Source organism: Sminthopsis crassicaudata, chromosome 1, assembly GCF_048593235.1.
Source record: "Sminthopsis crassicaudata isolate SCR6 chromosome 1, ASM4859323v1, whole genome shotgun sequence".
Classification (NCBI taxonomy): Eukaryota; Metazoa; Chordata; class Mammalia; order Dasyuromorphia; family Dasyuridae; genus Sminthopsis; species Sminthopsis crassicaudata.
The window spans coordinates 365760187-365777904 of NC_133617.1; the positions used below are offsets into that span (position 1 = coordinate 365760187).

General features: G+C 36.4%; 1 protein-coding gene across 9 annotated transcripts in view; it reads left to right on the forward strand.

The window, feature by feature from the left end:
- The window catches only part of SETBP1 (SET binding protein 1), a 468541-nt gene that overhangs the window by 203399 nt on the left and 247424 nt on the right, over positions 1-17718 (forward strand). For 6 of the 9 annotated variants that reach the window (XM_074279242.1, XM_074279248.1, XM_074279246.1 and 3 more), the window contains one exon: positions 16911-16961. The exons of the other annotated variants lie outside the window; for them this stretch is intronic. In XM_074279242.1, coding sequence (XP_074135343.1) covers positions 16911-16961 — 51 coding nt within the window. The remainder of the gene's footprint in view (positions 1-16910; positions 16962-17718) is intronic. 9 annotated transcript variants of the gene reach the window in all.

Consider the following 17718-nt stretch of genomic DNA (forward strand, 5'->3'; position numbering starts at 1 on the left):
GCTATATTTATTAATATCTGTCCCTTATAAGGACTATATTTTCTTTTTTTTTTATTCATTTTTCCAAATTATCCCCCTCTCCCTCCACTCCCTCCCCCGGATGGCAGGTAATCCCATACATTTTACATGTGTTACAATATAACCTAGATACAATATATGTGTGTAAATACCATTTTCTTGTTGCACATTAATTATTAGCTTCCGAAGGTATAAGTAACCTGGGTAGATAGACAGTAGTGCTAACAATTTACATTCACTTCCCAGTATTCCTTGTCTGGGTATAGTTATTTCTGTCCCTCATTGATCAACTGGAAGTGAGTTGGATCTTCTTTATGTTGAAGATTTCCACTTCCATCAGAATACATCCTCATACAGTATTGTTGTTGAAGTGTACAGCGATCTTCTGGTTCTGCTCATTTCACTCAGCAACAGTTGATGTAAGTCTCTCCAAGCCTCTCTGTATTCCTCCTGCTGGTCATTTCTTACAGAGCAATAATATTCCATAACCTTCATATACCATAATTTACCCAACCATTCTCCAATTGATGGACATCCATTCAACTTCCAGTTTCTAGCTACAACAAAAAGAGCTGCCACAAACATTTTGGCACATACAGGTCCCTTTCCACTCTTTAGTATTTCTTTGGGATATAATCCCAATAACAGCAATGCTGGGTCAAAGGGTATGCACAGTTTGACAACTTTTTGGGCCTAGTTCCAAATTGCTCTCCAGAATGGCTGGATTCTTTCACAACTCCACCAACAACGTATCAGTGAAGGACTATATTTTCAAATCCTGCTTCAGATATTTGATAAGAATAGCACCTACCTCACATTATGTAAGTTTCAAATAAGATGATATGAATAATACTTTATAAACTTTAAAAGACTATATAAATGCTGCTATCATGATGATAATGATTATTATTGGCCTTGCTGCTTTCTTCATTATCATCATTGCCCTAATTGTCATTATCCTCCTCATCATCATCATCATTCCATAGTGAGAGGTAAATAATAACCAATGTAACAGTTCTCTGTATTTAGGATATTTTCTCTGTAATAGATCATTCACCTTTCTGAGGAACAGTTTCTTTACCTGTAAAATGGGGCTAATATAACTTTCCTTATAGGTTTATGAAGATCAAGTGAGATAATATATGTACTTTGTAAACCTTAAAACACTGTATAAATGTTATTTTGACATGTGTATTCACCTTGTGAATACCACTGTTGGTTCACATTTCCAAAAGTGTTCAAGTAGTTATTGGATAGGGAACTGTAAGGAGACATTGTGGAAGTATTTCTGCAACTGACCTTAAAGTTTTGTTCCGACTTTCAGGTTTGTGATTCTAAGGGACAATTCATGATATTATAAAGAAACGGATAAGCACGGGCAGAAATGAGGGGCCTTGGGTATTCTTGGTCAACAGAAATGATGACCTTCAGGGATCCTAAAGCATTATTCCTTTAGGCAATTAAGGAATAATGAATGACAAGAATGGTGAAGGATACCATATGAGCTCCCTCTCCAAGGAGCTTATGAACTTGCTGGTTAGGTGAAGATTTAAAAGAAAAAGAACAAATATAGTACTTGAAACATTAAAAATGCTTAATAAATAATACCTTTTCAATTAATAAATAAAAATAGTACAAGTAAGGATTATATTGTGTGATATTGATATAAGTACTGAGGGAAGTTAGGATTAGTGGGGAAAAGCTTTGGATAGAGGACAGTGGGGTTTGAATTAGGCCTTGTAGGATAGAAGTCTACAATTATACATGAGAAAAAAGGGGTAAGGAAAAGCATTGCAGGCTGTAGAACCATTGAGAGCACTACATTTACAAAGATTATTTTAAACAGTGGTATCTATCTATTCCTTAATGAACATTATGTTCCCAGAGATAGGATGGGGTATAAGAATGGTAAGAAGGGGCAACTTTTATATTAACTTAATGTGTCATATGAAAGCAAAGGTTCCTCTGGAGACAATGTATCACTGGCACAGAAACCAGTTTCTCTATGGTTCAACTCAAACTGCAATCTTCCATGATAAATGTATTTCTCCTGCACTGCCCAGCCCACATTTAATCTCTTGTGCTTTTGAACTTCATAAAACTTACAGTCTACTTCATTTGGCAATTAATTGTGGACTTCTATACATAATAGATGTTTTGCTATCAAACAAAGAGCAAAGGACTTAAAGGTCAAATTCCATCCCTACCTCATAAGAGTTACATGAATGTGGGCAAGTTTTTTTGAGCCCTATAATTCTCAGTTTCCCCATCTAAAATAAGAAGTTTGGATTAGAGGAACTCTAAGGTTGCTTTTTAGTTCTAAATATATGATTCCTGTCATATTTCATGTACATAAATCTCATCTTCCCCAATACACACACCAATCATAAGTACTCCAGTTTCTTTAAGGTTTACAAAAGGGCTTCTTCCCACTCTTTGAGGTGGATACTGAAAGCATCATTATTTCTTTTGTACTTGTAAGAAAACTGAAGTTCATTGATTTGCCTAGGGTCACACAAGCACTAAGTGCCAGACCTGTGTCACCTGACTCTAAGCCCTTTTTCTTTCTCATTATTCTACTTGGTTTCTTGGAGAATGGAAGGTTCTGGAAGGCAATAGGACTCAGACCTTAAACTTCTTGAAGTCTTCCAGTGTTGAATAAATGACCTGTGCTCAGAAAACTAGCAGCTACTTCATGTTACTGCTTTTCAGAAACAGCTGTATTAAAAATGGTTCTAAAGGCAGACAGATTTGTTAGAGGCTGTTTTCCCACAGAAGAGTCATCAGTTGAGCCCTACTGACCTCCAGAGCCAACAGTCTCTTCTCAGATACTTTGATCCATTTTCTACTTATCCTTTCTCCAAAGGCTCAATTTCCACTCCTGTCAAGCTTTCAGAAAAGGAAAAAAGCAAACAGCTGAGGCCCTGACTTATAATACAATTATTTAGTGCAAGGGAATTTTCTTCCTTTTCTGAATAAATTATTTGTTAATTAAGGCTTTTTGATGTAGTGGCACAGAGAACTATATTTGATACCAACAGCTATATGCTGTTTGATTTATGGTTAGTTTGAGTGTTGTCAGGAAAAGCAGCTCTATTCCCCCCCCCCAAAAAAAAAACCCTCCTTTACTTTGCGAGATTTACCTCCCCCATTCACTCACACTTCAAAGACTGTTAAGCTACTGCTGTGATTTCAATTAGAGTGAGATTCTTTCTCATTTTCACTTTTCTATGCTGGATAATACAGAGATGCAACCTTCAGAAGGCTGGAGAACAGAAAGGTGTAGGGGAGCAGAGTTTGGGTTAGGGAGATGTGGCACTCCTTTGATTTGCTGCAGCCTCTAGAAGAACTACTTTGCTAATGATTTGAGGTGGAGGATCTCTTAATGGATTGTGAACTTACATTAGAAAAGTGAATCGAAGTAAGTAATCTCTCTGAAATTTACCCATTACTCTTTCCTTCGGATCCACTGGATTTAGACTGAAAACTAATAAAAATCAGAATCAGTATATATTACTTAAGCTACTGCTTGGAGCTCTACCTTGTTTTGTATCCTAAGAAAAATACAGGGTGGGTAGAAGATATTTTACATAATTCTGGATGATGTGAACAGTTCATTACATAGGAGTTCATTGTGAGTGGGATTAATGCCTAACAAGGCATTAAGAAGTGGATGAAACATAAACTTGGTCTTATAGCATTAGTAGGGTCTGGTTAAACACAGGAGACAGCTGGTCAGATTGAGTACAGGCTGTTAGAAATGAGCATTCAGGGGATCATGGAGATGCTAACATAAACTAGAATGTAGGGAACAGGACAAGATGAAGTTGGATAGTTTCATTGAGGTATAGCTCGAATCATTTGTCCTTGTTCACATACGATTGTCATTAATGTCTTTTCCATTTATGTCAAAATTAAATGTTATTAGATGAAAGAGAATCATAGTAGGATTTCTTTGAACTTCAGAACAGAGTTGATATGAGTTTGATTTAGGTTGAATGTAGCTTCTTTAGTCTAGTCTGGCTTCTCCATACTGCCTTAAGTAATGTCCTTAGAATATTACTTTTCAATGGTCCCACTTCTGACAATTTTTAACCTTCTCATGGTCAGTACATAGCTATTCAAAAGTATTGTATAGAAAATAAGATGGACTTCATTCATTGTGGAGTTTACTTTGTCTTAATATTGAAGATTTATAGAGAATTTGATTCTCTATATATGTGTATGTGTCACCAGGCATTTGATGTTCTTTTCTTGCTGGTCCTATTCTAGCCACAGGAAGATTTCTTTGATGGGATCTGCCATCCTGATAAATTGAATCTTCTTGGAGTAGATGAAATGGCATAGTGAGAATTGGTAGACCTGAGAATGTCTCTTTTAGATCTGTTACTCAGGAGACTTCCATCACTGTAGCTGAAGATTCCTAGATTTTATTAATTCCAAAATTGCCCTTGGCATTGACTCTCATTCCTATAGCTTTCAGAGCCCATAACTAGAGTCTACTGGCTTCCTTCTTTCACCAAAACCCATTCCAGGCAAGGTTAGCCTAGTGCTTCTGTTTTCTCATTTATTTGAATCCACCAGGGAACCTGACTCTAATTAATTACTGTCTACTTAACGCTCAGGAGGAAAATCTGTGTTTTGGGGAAAAATAGATATATAAATGAAATCAAGATCTGCAGGTTGCAAGCCCTATTGTTGGCAGCAGGCCTTCTTCCTGAAGTAAATGAGAACTGGGATCCCAGCTCTCTGAAGAGCTACGTCAGATTTTGGATTTCCTTAGCTCCCACAGGTGCTTCATTGAGAGCACGGAGGCGCCTGAAAATTTGAGCCTCCCTGAGCCTCCACATAGGAAGCAAGGGCCTCATCAGGTTCAAGATCTGGAGAAACAACATTCTCACCTGCAAAGCTTGATTTAACCCTTTATGTCTCACATTCTCTTTTTTTCTGTTGTTCAGTTATTTTTTACTTGTATTCTATTCTTCAGGACTCCATTTGGGGTTTTCTTGGTGAAGATATTGGAGTGGTTTGCCATTTCCTTCTTCAACTCATTTTACAGGTGATGAAACTGAAGCAAACAGGGTGAAGTGACTTATCCAGGGTCACACAGCTAGTAAGTGTCTGAGGCCAGATTTGAACTTGGAAAGAAGACTCTAGGCCTGGTGCTTTATCCACTAGACCACTAATCTGCCTTTCTCACATTTCTAGGAACTCTCAGAGAAATTATTTAAGATACTAAACATTAAAATACAGTACAGAATACTTTTCAAAAAATGATTTTAGAGTTAGAAGACCTATGTTTACAATTCCTGTCTCTGCCATCTATGTTGTAAAGTCTTAAAAGGTTCCCTCCATCTCTTGATCTTGTAAAGTATCTTCTGATTTTTTATCCTATTAAACTTACTCCAAAAAGAATTTCTCTCTCCTCCCTAATTCTGTTCCCTCCCTCTCTGTCTCTGTCTCTCTTTTATTACATTTGAGTAAAATATAGAGTATTCCCTGAAAAGAAGGTGCTTATAAGATATATAATTAGGATGTTAAAACTCCAACAGGGTTGGTATTCACTGATGTTAACTATTGGGTAGTGACAAATAAAAGAAACATTTCTGTCAATGATCTCTTATCTTATAGTGAACATTATAATGGTTCAAAGTTCATAGTAGGTAGTGACAATAGCTCTAGTTCAGACTTCTTCAGATACAGACTGAGATTTTTTTAATTGAGTGACACATCTACCAATATTTGACAACACCATATTTGATTGCTGTTAGAATAATTTTGATACTTTTCAGAAAAATAGAAATTTACATGGAAGAAAAGCCTACTAGGGCTTAGCTCTTTGTATGTTCTACCATAATAGGAACCAGGCAGTAAAAAATTACTTCAGAGAAGTAGCCCAAATTGAGAGAATGGAATAAAGACTTTTTCTAGATCTTTTCAGTTAGTGATGTCTTCCACTTTTAGATTACTGTCTGTATAAGATTAATGCTTTTTATAAACCTTATGTACTTAGTTAAATTTATGTTGTATACTCTATTAGACTTTAGGCTCTTTGAGAGAAAAGAGTAGTTTTCATTGTTTTCTTCTTCTTCCTCTTCTTCATGTTCTTTCTTCTTTCTTCCTCCTCTTTCTCCTCATCTTCCTTCTTTTGCTCCTCTTCCAACTTCTTCTCATCTTCCTCCTTGTTCTTCCTTTTCTTTGTATCCCCATTGTTTAACACAGGACTTAGCACTAGCACTTAATAAATGCTTGTTGACTGATTCAAAAAGGTCTCATTTCCCCATAATAGACATTTTATTGTTAGTCAATTTAATTTAGGGGAGAAATTGTACAAAGAGCTATTCTGATGATCCTACATTCTAAACCCAATTTAATATGGCCCTGACTACAATCCTTCAACCTGAAAGAAAACTACTCTCTGCCTACATATAGCATTAGATCCAGCACATGGAGATCTTTACTATGGGGATTTTGGGGGGAAAGCCACAAGGACAAGAACATTCTATAACAAATATAGTAACAGGCATAGTCCTTGAAAGGACTTTAATTGAAATGACTGGACTGGGCTCTCCTGAGTGCTCCACAGCTAAGTTAAACAGTGGGAATGAAACATGAGCCCATAAACTGTTTCAACAGATGTTACAATTGGGGGCAGCAAGGGGAGGGAGATTAAGGGCAGGCATAACAATTTGATATATTTGAAGTGCATGTCTCTGTGTTTTTGGGATACATGTTGTTTGTAGCTTGGTTCAGTCTGGCTTTTCTACCTCTCTGGGGCTGCCTTTATAACCATTGCTTGCATGCCAAATTCGTCTGCTCTTGGTGTCTGACAACTCTCCATGGTTCTGTCATGTTTGCCGGGATGCATGAGCTACTATGAAAATATATTTTGGTATCCTCTATACTTGTGCTTAATAAGTACTATAGTACTATAGAATAATTATCCCAACTCCTGATGTCTTTAATATTTCCTCCACATACATGCATTTTCAAGGGTTAGAGTAAGGTGCTAAGAAGCCAAGGTGGTGAATAAGAATAAGGAAAAATTCAAGAGAGTCTATTGTCAGAGATTATCACCTCAATCCTCATCAACCTTTACACCAGTTCAAGGCCAGAAAGCAGATTGAGTGAGAATGTAGATGGATCAGCAGAAATACAACTTCTGTATGGTTGAATCAAAAGATCATGGGTTTTGGATACAGAAGATAAGGATTTAAGTCTTGGCTCCACCATTTAACAGATTTATGACCATGGGCAATTAGTTCTTCTGGAGATCCAAAATTTGGTATCCTGGTGATTATATTATCTTTTTTGACTCACTATTACTGAGTGTTACTAAGAAAAAATGAAATTATATCAAGAATTTGAAAATGCTTTGTAAATATAAAATAATATATGCTTACCAGCTATTATTATGATTATTGAAGTGACAACTCAAAGTTCATAGTATCTGTGGGATACTGCTATATTTTTAAGCATTCAGACATTGTGGATAGTCAGGAATATCTAACTGCTAATTTAGCCTCAGTCCCTTAAGACAGCTCTAAGATTCTTAAAGAATTCCCAAACCCCTAAAATCCCATGTTCCTTATATAATAATGTATTTTTGAAGAAAATATTTGATGGTGACTTCTATATATGTTTTTATTATTTTTTTTCCCTGAGGCAATTGGGGTTATGTGACACAGCCAGAAAGTATTAAGTGTCTGAGGCTGAATTTGAACTCCAGTCCTCCTAAACTTCAAGGCCAGTGCTATATCCACTGTGCCAGCTAGCTTCCACTATATATGCTTTTTATTATTAAAAAATATGTAATAGGTTCTTGTGGCCATATGTAACATACACATAGTTTTGTTTTGTTTTTGTTTTTTATTCTATTAAATGTGTAGAGGGAGCATACTTGTTTCAATATAAAGTATTAGCAAAAAAAAAAAAAAAGTAGAGACTTCTTAATTTTTACTTCATCTTAGCTTTTTTTTTAATCTTTTTTTTTTCTTTTAGAGACAAAACATTTTTGTGATTATTTATATGGAAATCTTGCAACTGCCTTATTTTTTCCTTAAAGAGATGGCTTGTTGTTTATTTTTAAGACAGAAGACTTGTAGATTATATTTCTGACAACGCCTAATTTCTTTGCTTCTGTGAGCATCTGTCATTAGGAAACCTTACCATTATTCTAGCAGCCTCTGTTTCCAAATCCCCATGGACAGAAACAGGCATGAAGAGAATTACATTTTTCCCAGGATGGGGCAAAAGGTCATTCCATGCAGTGGGCAGCTGGGTCTAGTCAAATCAAAATAAGATTGCCTCAAGTGCTACCAACAGAATAGCTGATAACCCTGTTGTCAGTTCCTTTACAGTTGCATTCTGTTACAAATTAAGCTGAAAGCATTGATCACCAGAGGAGCAAGGGAAGTAGGGTTGCTTTCTTTTCTCTCTATCAAATGACACTTTCCGGTACTGCCAGTTTGTACAGGCGATAGGGACACCACATTGTTAATGTTGAACGCATGGCTGAGACAGCCACCCAGATCAGCTGCCAAGAGAGCAGATCTGTCATGATGCCAGTGTCTGGAAGCATAGCTTTAAATGCCTCTAGGCTTAAAGGTAGTCCCTCATTCTTGCTTCTCTGGCAATATGAAAAGAGAGATGCATTGTCAATGCCAGTAAGTGGCAGAGGTGAACTCCCTTCATGCCTATTTAAGGCAGTAACATATGAGATCCCATCAGGGTCTGGGAACAGGTCAGACACCCAAAACAAGGCTTACTGTCTCATGGATACTTTGGAAGAAAGATAGGTTGGGGTTGGCCACAGCGTGCTGGGATAACTTTGCTAATCTGGCTCAGCTCTGACCTCCTTGGATGAACCTGGACATTTTCCTAACCATATTATAAAACCCAAGACAAATACTACCTTTTCCCACAAAGCCTTCCCCTAGCTCCTCCAAATGTCAGTAATGAAATGTGTTTGAAAAGGTGTTTGAAAAACACCTTTAGAAAAGAACTTTTAGTCTATATCCAACACTTTAATACTACATTTCATGCCATTTTGCACTTTTGTGTTCCATGTGTGTATATCTTGTTTCCTCAATTTAAATGTGATATACTGAAGGATCAGAACTGTTGGTTATATATCCACATGTAGTAATAACTCAATAAATACTCCTTTAAAAGGAATAGAATAACTCATTTTGAGGAATGAAGGAAAGAATTTAAAGTTGGAATCTTGACTTTTAAATCTGACTTTACTACTTAGCATCTGACATCTGTGACACTCAGTTTCTTCATCAGTAAAATGAGGATTTGAACTAACACATTTAATGTTCTTTTAGGCTGTAAATCTAAAATCCATAGTACCAAAAATTGAGTAGAAGGGTATTAGGCAAAGGTCTTTTTGTCTTAATGTAGTATGTTTTTGAAAACTCATGGAAAGAAATCAGATAATCTGAAACCTCTCTTATTCATCTATATTAAGCAGCCATTGCTTTTATTGACCATCTGCTCTAGGTCTAGCACTTTTCTTGATATTTTGGTAGAGGGCTAAGGCATAACCTTCCATGCTTCTCAGGTGCTTATTTTCAATTTGGGAAGGCAAGTAATATTTACATATCCATTCCTTTCAGTCTTCAGTAGGATTGAGAAGTTGGGGCCTTTATTTGATACCAATATCATTTATTTCTAGATAATGCATGGTTTTCAACCTGGGGGTTTTTGGGGGGAGGGAGAGATATTTTGATAATTATATTTCAGGATAAGTGGCTTTCTTGGTAATCCTATGTATTTTATTTTATATATGAAAAGATACTATTTTGAGAAGGGTTCTATATTGAGGCTCCAACAAACTGCGGGAGTGGGAAAAGGATACAGAGATTGCCAAAACTAGGTTCAGAACTCCTGGATTCAACAGAAGAAAAAAAAGTATTCTCTCCTTTGCATCAAATAAAGTGCTTAACTCTTCCTGGAATATAATCTCCATCTTGGATATGAACTAGGTGCTGGCAGAAGCCACTCGACTATCAAGGCTAACAGGGTGCTACTGAACCTGCTGACACAGCTACTTAATTAGCTGGCAAGCTGGTGACCAGAGGTAATATACTTTCTAGAGGGTTCCCTTTTACATTTGGAGAGTATATCAATGTGGCAACGTTGCAAGAGGCAGAATCAGTAGCCCTGGCTTTTGTTTCCCAAGGGCTCTGCCCTGACACAGAGGCAACTGATAGCCTGATGGACAGAGTGCTTGAACTAGGCATAAAGACACCTATCCAGTCCCAGATACATCCTGGCTATGTGACCCCAGGTAAATCATTTAACCTATTTCCTCAAAGGGGTCATCATGACATGCATTTTACAAGATTGTTGTCATGATCAAATGAAATAACATTTATAAAAAGCACTTAGTACAGTTCCTGGAACCTGGTAGATATATTATAAATACGTATTCGCTTATTCTTCCCCTCCACCCGTTACCTGGTGGGGGAAAAAAATGTAATAGATGAGAAAATGAATAAAGTGTCAGAAATTCCTTAGAGTAGCAAAAGCATCTTCATGGTGTGAAAGTTTCATGTTTTCTCTTTCCCTTTTACAATTTAAATAACTCAAATGGGAATAGAATTGAGAAATCTACTAAAACAGTTTTCCTTTTTTCCCCTCTCTCCTGTCCTCTCCTGTCCTGTGTCTTGTCTTCTCCTCTACTTTCCTCTTCTTTCTTCTCTTCTCCTATCTTCTATCTTCTTTTCTCTCCTCTTTTCTCCATTTCCTTTTCCATTCCTTTTCTTTCCCCTTCTTTCCTTTTTCCTTTTCTTCTCCTTCCTTCCTTCCTTCTTTCCTTCCTTCCTTCCTTCCTTCCTTCCTTCCTTCCTTCCTTCCTTCCTTCCTTCCTGCCTGCCTGCCTGCCTTCCTTCCTTCCTTCCTTCCTTTATCACAAACAGCAAGGACACTGATATGTTGTAGTGGAAAGAGCACTAGACTGGAGATTAAGAGATTTAATTACTAGTTCATGTTCTTCCACTAACTTTCCCCATGACCCTGAACAAGTCTTTGTCTTACTCTGTAGAAATTCCTTCTAAGTTCCTTTCTGGCTTTAACATTTTAAAAACCCACAAATTACCTTCTTTACAATAATTCAATCAAGCCAGAAGATGTATAACTCAATTCAACAAGCTGAATTTTTTCTATTTTATATCTGTCATGGTCCTAGCATCTGTGGCAAATATGGAGATTCTCCTCACCATTAGTTCATGCTGCAATGTAAATTTAAATCCTACTTTCCTGTTCCTATTGCAAAATCTGATCACAATGAACATTTAAGAGGAAAGGACATCAAATAAAGGGTAATATTGAGCAGTATGGAGATGAGAACAGTCAAAACAAATTATGGGGTTACTGAGAATTAAATAACATGACAATTAAATGAAATTACCTATATAACAATACAAAGCATTAATGTAAGTAAGACAGTAAATGATATATTAATAGGTTACATAATTGATATAAACATCAGATGATTTTTAAAAATGTTTTTAATTGACATATTTTTTTTCTATCCCTATCATTTCCTAGTGATATATACCCACCCCTAATCGAATCTTTTCTAATAACAATTAAATATAATCAAGGAAAGAAAAATCTTATAATTGACCATATCTGAATACATGTACTGTTGTGCCAGAGTTCCCTTTTATTGTCCTGCCTCAGTTTCCCTAAATTATCTTGCCTCGGTTTCCCTGAATTGTTTGGCCTCAGTTTCTAATTTTTCTACTCAATCCTGCAACACCAGCCCTCCCTCCTAATCATTATGATCTATATAAGGAGAAAGATCTTCTATCTTAGACATCATCAGAATGTCCCATGCCTCTCCCCATCCCAACTTATCAAATGTCTGGTGCTTCTCCCCATTCTGTCATTCCAACTTATTAGAATGTCTGGTGCCTCTCCTCACTCTGTCAGAACCGGATTCATAGTCAGTTCCCGCTTTCAGTGCTCTGACTCTGCCCCTGCCTCAGTCTATCCCCCTGGTAGCATGGAGTCACCTGCATATATATGTCATTGAGAACTCACATTGGTTGCTGGATCCTCTGGACATCAACTTTGGGGGCAGCACGTCCCACAACCTCTCCCTTTCAAATAAATTATTAAAAACTCTCTAATCTCTATTTTGCCTTAGTTTCTCTTAGTTACAATACCCATTACCTTATACATTAGGTATAAATTGTTGTATAAATTGTTCTGCTTACATTTCTATGTGTCAATTCATAGAAATCTTGCTAAGGTTCTCAAACTTCATTTCTTATTGCACAATTCTATTCTATTTATCTCATAATTTGTTCAATTATTCCAAGTTGATGGACATCCACTTTTCTTCAAATTTCCTATAGCTAAAACTTTTAAAAAGTGTTACCATCAGATAGTTAGGTAACTTGGGAAGAATCTAGATATGGAGGAGATAAATTTGCTAGCAAATGTAATCATGGAAATCTTAATGGAAGAAGTGAGACTTGAGTTGAGCCTTAAAGAATGGATAAAATTTAATAAGGAAAAGCAATGCAAGAATTATTTATTGATAGGGTGTCCTTGATTAAAGAAAAGAGATATAAGGCATTACTGTTCCAGTTAATTTGGAGATCTATGTGTCTTGGGACTTGATTGGGAAAAGGGAGATAGGCTTGCATTTTATGAAAAGCATTAAAGATTTAGTATGTCTTGATCCCTGCCCAGATCATTTCCCTATCCCTGCTTTTTCCCATTTTCCCATTTTTAGATTTTTCATCCAGTTGATTTGCTAGATTATGTCTGGTTATTTGACTCTTGGCTACTCACTCTACTACTATGCCTAAGCTTTTTTTCTTTTCTAAGATGAGCAGATTAAACTAGATGATTTTTAAACTGCCTTCCCTTTTTTAATATTCAAAGATTGTCCCTCACCATGCCCCATCTGACCCTGCCAGATAGGCCCTATCCATCTCTGTACCATGGGGCTGTTCAGGAAGTTTCATCATGATTGACTGGGCAGAGATCCATAAACATGGGTAGAGACCTTGGCCTTTCCTTCCATCCCTAGCTGCCAGCACATGATGGCATGGTCCTTTGCTCCAGCCCTAGCCCTCCCTCTCACTTTGCCCCTTCCAGTATCCAGGTGGGTCTGGAAAGCTAGGCCAGAACCTTTGGCTTTGATCTCATACACAGTATCCCCAGCATTCAGACGTCTATGCTAATCACTTTTGATTATGAATAGATTAAATGGGACACCAGCTGTACAGAGATACTTTGATTCCAGTCCTTGCTCAATAATGAGATGCGCAGGCACAGGCTATCGAGGCAACAATTATAATTTCACATCTTACCCCCATCCTATTACCTTAGGAAAAGCATTACTAACCTGACTTCTGCCTAGAGAATGGGGGAAGGGTTGGTGGGATTGGACCACTTCTTTCAAATGTACAATGCTAGGATGAAACAGTACTTTGGCACCTCTAATATAGTCCCTAGAATCTTACCCTTCCCAATTCAGTGAACTTTTCTGCTGGTAAATCTAAAAGATCTGAGTTCAGATTCTCTCTTGATATTTACTACCTGTATGACTTTCGGGAAATCACTTAATCTCTCATCCTCAGTTTCCTCATCTATGAAATGGAAACAATAATAGAACCTTCATCATAAGGTGTTATGAGAATAAAATTGAGATATTACACATAAAATGTTTCACAAAACTCTTAATAGTATATAAATAATATTGTTGTTGTCTGGAGGTAGTATTTGTAGGATTGCATAACATGGTCTTCTCAGATTTCCCCAAGTCAAAAAGTTTTAAGGAATGGTATTAGGAAGAAGTCTAATCTTCATCCATTCTGCTCCAAGTTAAAAATCTACCTAAAATGTAACCCACTATCTGCCTCTGAATTCTCTTTTGTTTCCCTGAGCTCAACTCCAGTTGTGCCTTCTTTTTGCATGAAATAGCAGCTTACATTTGCATAGTTCACCTATATAGGAGGTACTTAATACATACACATTAAATTGAATTACTCACCCTGAAAAATAGGTAATATAAGTATTATCATCCCCATTTTCCAGGTAAAGAAACTAAGATTAGGGGATTTTTTTTGAAAATTGCCCTGTATTTTGCAATTAATAAATAGCAGAGTTAAAATCTTTCTAAAACTCCTTAGAGCTGTCTCCCTTGTAAATAAGAGAATGATAATGAGGAAAAGAACTTGGAAATCACAATGTAGATAATTTCTATAGTATCGTACAATTGACAAAGTGCCAATACCTCTGGATCCTCACAAAAACCCTGTGAGTAAGAAAGTAACAAGTGTAGCATCATCTGTAATTTCCGTGAAGAACAAACAAACCCAGATGGGTTAAATTCTTACCCAGATTCATAGTCAAGGAGAGAACAAATCTAGAACTAGAAAACAGATCTCTTATCTTCTCATCCAGGCTCTTTCCATTAGTATCTGATCCTTGTTGATGGCTCCCTAATCATGTATATTTTTTTACTTTAATGTTAGCCAAAAAAACAACCCACATAACCCTTCAGTATTCACAAACGGTTGCAACATCCCTGTGAGCTGGATAATTGAGGCAGTAATTTATATTAAAGGAAGAAAATTCAGGAGAGTTTAAGTGATTTGTCTATGGTCACACAACTAGTAAAATTGTTGGAATTGGGACATAAAAATGTCATGTTGCACATCTGTTTGTGAATTTTGCCTAGAAGTTTGAAACGCTGATAAGGGCAGGAACCATGTGTTACTCTTATACATATTTCCTGCCATTCCTTGTCAAGATGCTGGCAGAACATACATAGGTACTTCAATTTAATCTTTTTCAACATTGGTAAGGAGGATGCAAGATGCTGCTTTGGCTGATTTGACTTTAGAACTCAGACATCCCTGGCTGAGTTCACTTGTTTGTCCTTTTGACCTTGAGGCCCTTTTAATTCTAATCAACTAAATTGGAAAAAAAATGGAACAATATTATGTCGGAAGAGGAAATGTCCAATATAAACAGTTTATAGTTCTCACCCTTCCTTATTCATCTCCCCTGGTCTTACTTTTGTACTTTATCCTCACCAGAATACTCTCTTCTACACATTCATTTTGAATGAGGGAGAGCAATTATTTCCTCAGTTTTTTGTTTTTGTTTTGTTTTGTTTTGTTTTGTTTTTAAGTGAAGAATTTTGAGGACAAAAAAAATTGAGTGACTCATCCAGGGTCACATAGCAAGTCATCTTTGGAGACAGTTTGGAAATTCAGTGTCTAGATATACTTCTTGATTGTCTGGACAACAGCAGTATTAAACTGCTGGCAGTGACTGTCAGTGTTGAAAATTGGTCTTTTGTGATAGAAGTATTATTGTTCATTTTGTTCAAGAATAAATCTGGGAGCAAAATTGGTTTTTTTGCTAATCTGGAGAGTAGACCCAGAGGTTGGATTATAAAAGAATGCAGATTCCAAATCAATACTAAAAAGAGAATTTTAACAATGAGAACTGTCCAACAAAGGATAGAGCTGCCTCACAAAGTAAAGAGGTTCTTCTCACTAAACCTGTTCAGGCAGAAGGTGAATGACTACTGTGAGGGATTTTGATAGAGATACCTGCATTGGATGGGAAGTTGTATGAGGTGACCTGGGATCCCTTCTAATATCAATAGTGTGACCTTAGGCAAAATATTAACTGTTTCTGGGCCTCATTTCCTTCTTTGGTAGAGTGGAAATAATGCTTCCTCATTTTTTGTTTTGTCATTATGATATATATTGATAATTCTCATCTTTTCAAAATAATCCAAAACTATATGTGTGTATGAAAGAAACAGACAGAAATAGAGACAGGAAGACAGAGACAAAGACACACAGAGAGACAGAGAGAGACAGAAACAGAAAGAACACCAGGAAAGTACTGGATACCTCAAGAAGAGGTTCTAGGAATAATCCTAGAAATGTAAAAAGAGCACAGGAAATGAAACTGGGACTTTATGAATTCTTTATTAAGTTGAAAATGTTGGTGAAAATTAGCTTTGTTTGAATTATTTTATTGCTCACTTCTCTATACCATTAAGACTTTTTCTCACTTTCCTTCCTTCTACCCTCTTCTATACTCTATACTCTAGTTAATATCCATATAGAAACAGCAGTTCAGGTAATGTTTATGAATGTCCCTGAAGATAAGAGCAGGTTTCCCATTTATTTCACAGCAAAGCAGGATCCTACAGATCACTGGGGGAAAAATTAAATCTCAGATTTGGAAGGAACTTCAAAAGCCATCTACTCCAACCTATGCTTGAAGCAGGAATTTTCTGTATAGCTGGACTAATCTGTCCCTATCTCTCACTCTTCTCATACACCCAGCCTTAGCCATACATCTATGATAGATCTGTGGTGATGAGGAGCTCCCTTATCCTGTCGCCAATTCTACTTTTTGACCTCTTAATTGTTAGAAAGTTTTTTCTTTGCATCAATCAATTTCTCTGTAACTTCTGCCCTCTGGGACCAAAAAGGGAAAAAAGTCTAATATGACAACCATATGATAACTTCAGATATTCGAAGGTTAAACTCATATTGCCTTTTTTTCTATAGAAGAATACCTTCAGTTCCTTGGATAGATCCTGGTATAATACTATCTCCAATCCCCTTACCATACTGGTTGTTTTCTGTTGTATGTATTATATTTCTAAAATATAGTACCCAGAATTTATATATTTTAAATAGCAAAAAAATATATATATACATATATATATAAAGGGATAATCACTTTCTCTTTTGTTGGACATGAAGCTTTTATTTGTTGTTATTCAATTGTTGCAACCATGTCTTTCTCTCTGTGACCCTATTTGGAATTTTCCTGACAAAGATCGTGGAGTAGATTGTCATTTTCTTCTCTTGTTCATTTTACAGATGGAGAAACTGAGGCAAATAGGATTAAATGACTTGCTCACATTTACACAGGTAATAAGTGCATATTAGGCCATATTTGAACTCAGGAAGAAGAGTGTTTCTGACTCCAGACTTGATATTCTCTCCACTGTGCCACATAGCTGTACTAAAGTTTATATTACTGGATCACAAATATACATTTTCATAAAGCTGTAGAAATTACGTGTTTATAGATATATGAAAGTTTAGAAATCATTTTATCCTCCCACACATCTTAGAGATGAAGAAACTGAGACTCACAGCAATTAAAATAATTTGCACAAGATCAAGAATTAGTATCAGAAGCTGTATTTGAACCTAGGTTCTTTGGCTGAAGCATCTTTCCACTCTATGATGATGTTTTGAGAGATGCAAAGCTATTCATTGTTAAACCATGAAAAAGCAAACAAACAAAACCTTCCCTAGTTATGATGGTGGATCTTCATCTGTAATATAAATTAACAAACAACAATAACATAAGGCTGTGATTAGTGAAGCAGTTGCAAGCTGAGGTGCCAGCTACTTTCCTTCCTGTTAAGGGAGTATCTTGGTAGTTCATTCATCTTCAATGGAATCAGTAAAACATGAATAGACAAACTATATCCCAGCCAAGAATTCCAGGTAGATTTCTTACAGTCCAGATTAGTCCCTTAGTTACATGTGTGTTGAAAGCAAGAGAAATTTAGGCATGGCAGATTAAAAGAAACAGATGAAAAGAGATGAAGTTTAAATAGGATTAGGTGGATTTGTTGTAGACCGTTTAGGAAGAGTGAGTTTACTCTCTTCACTA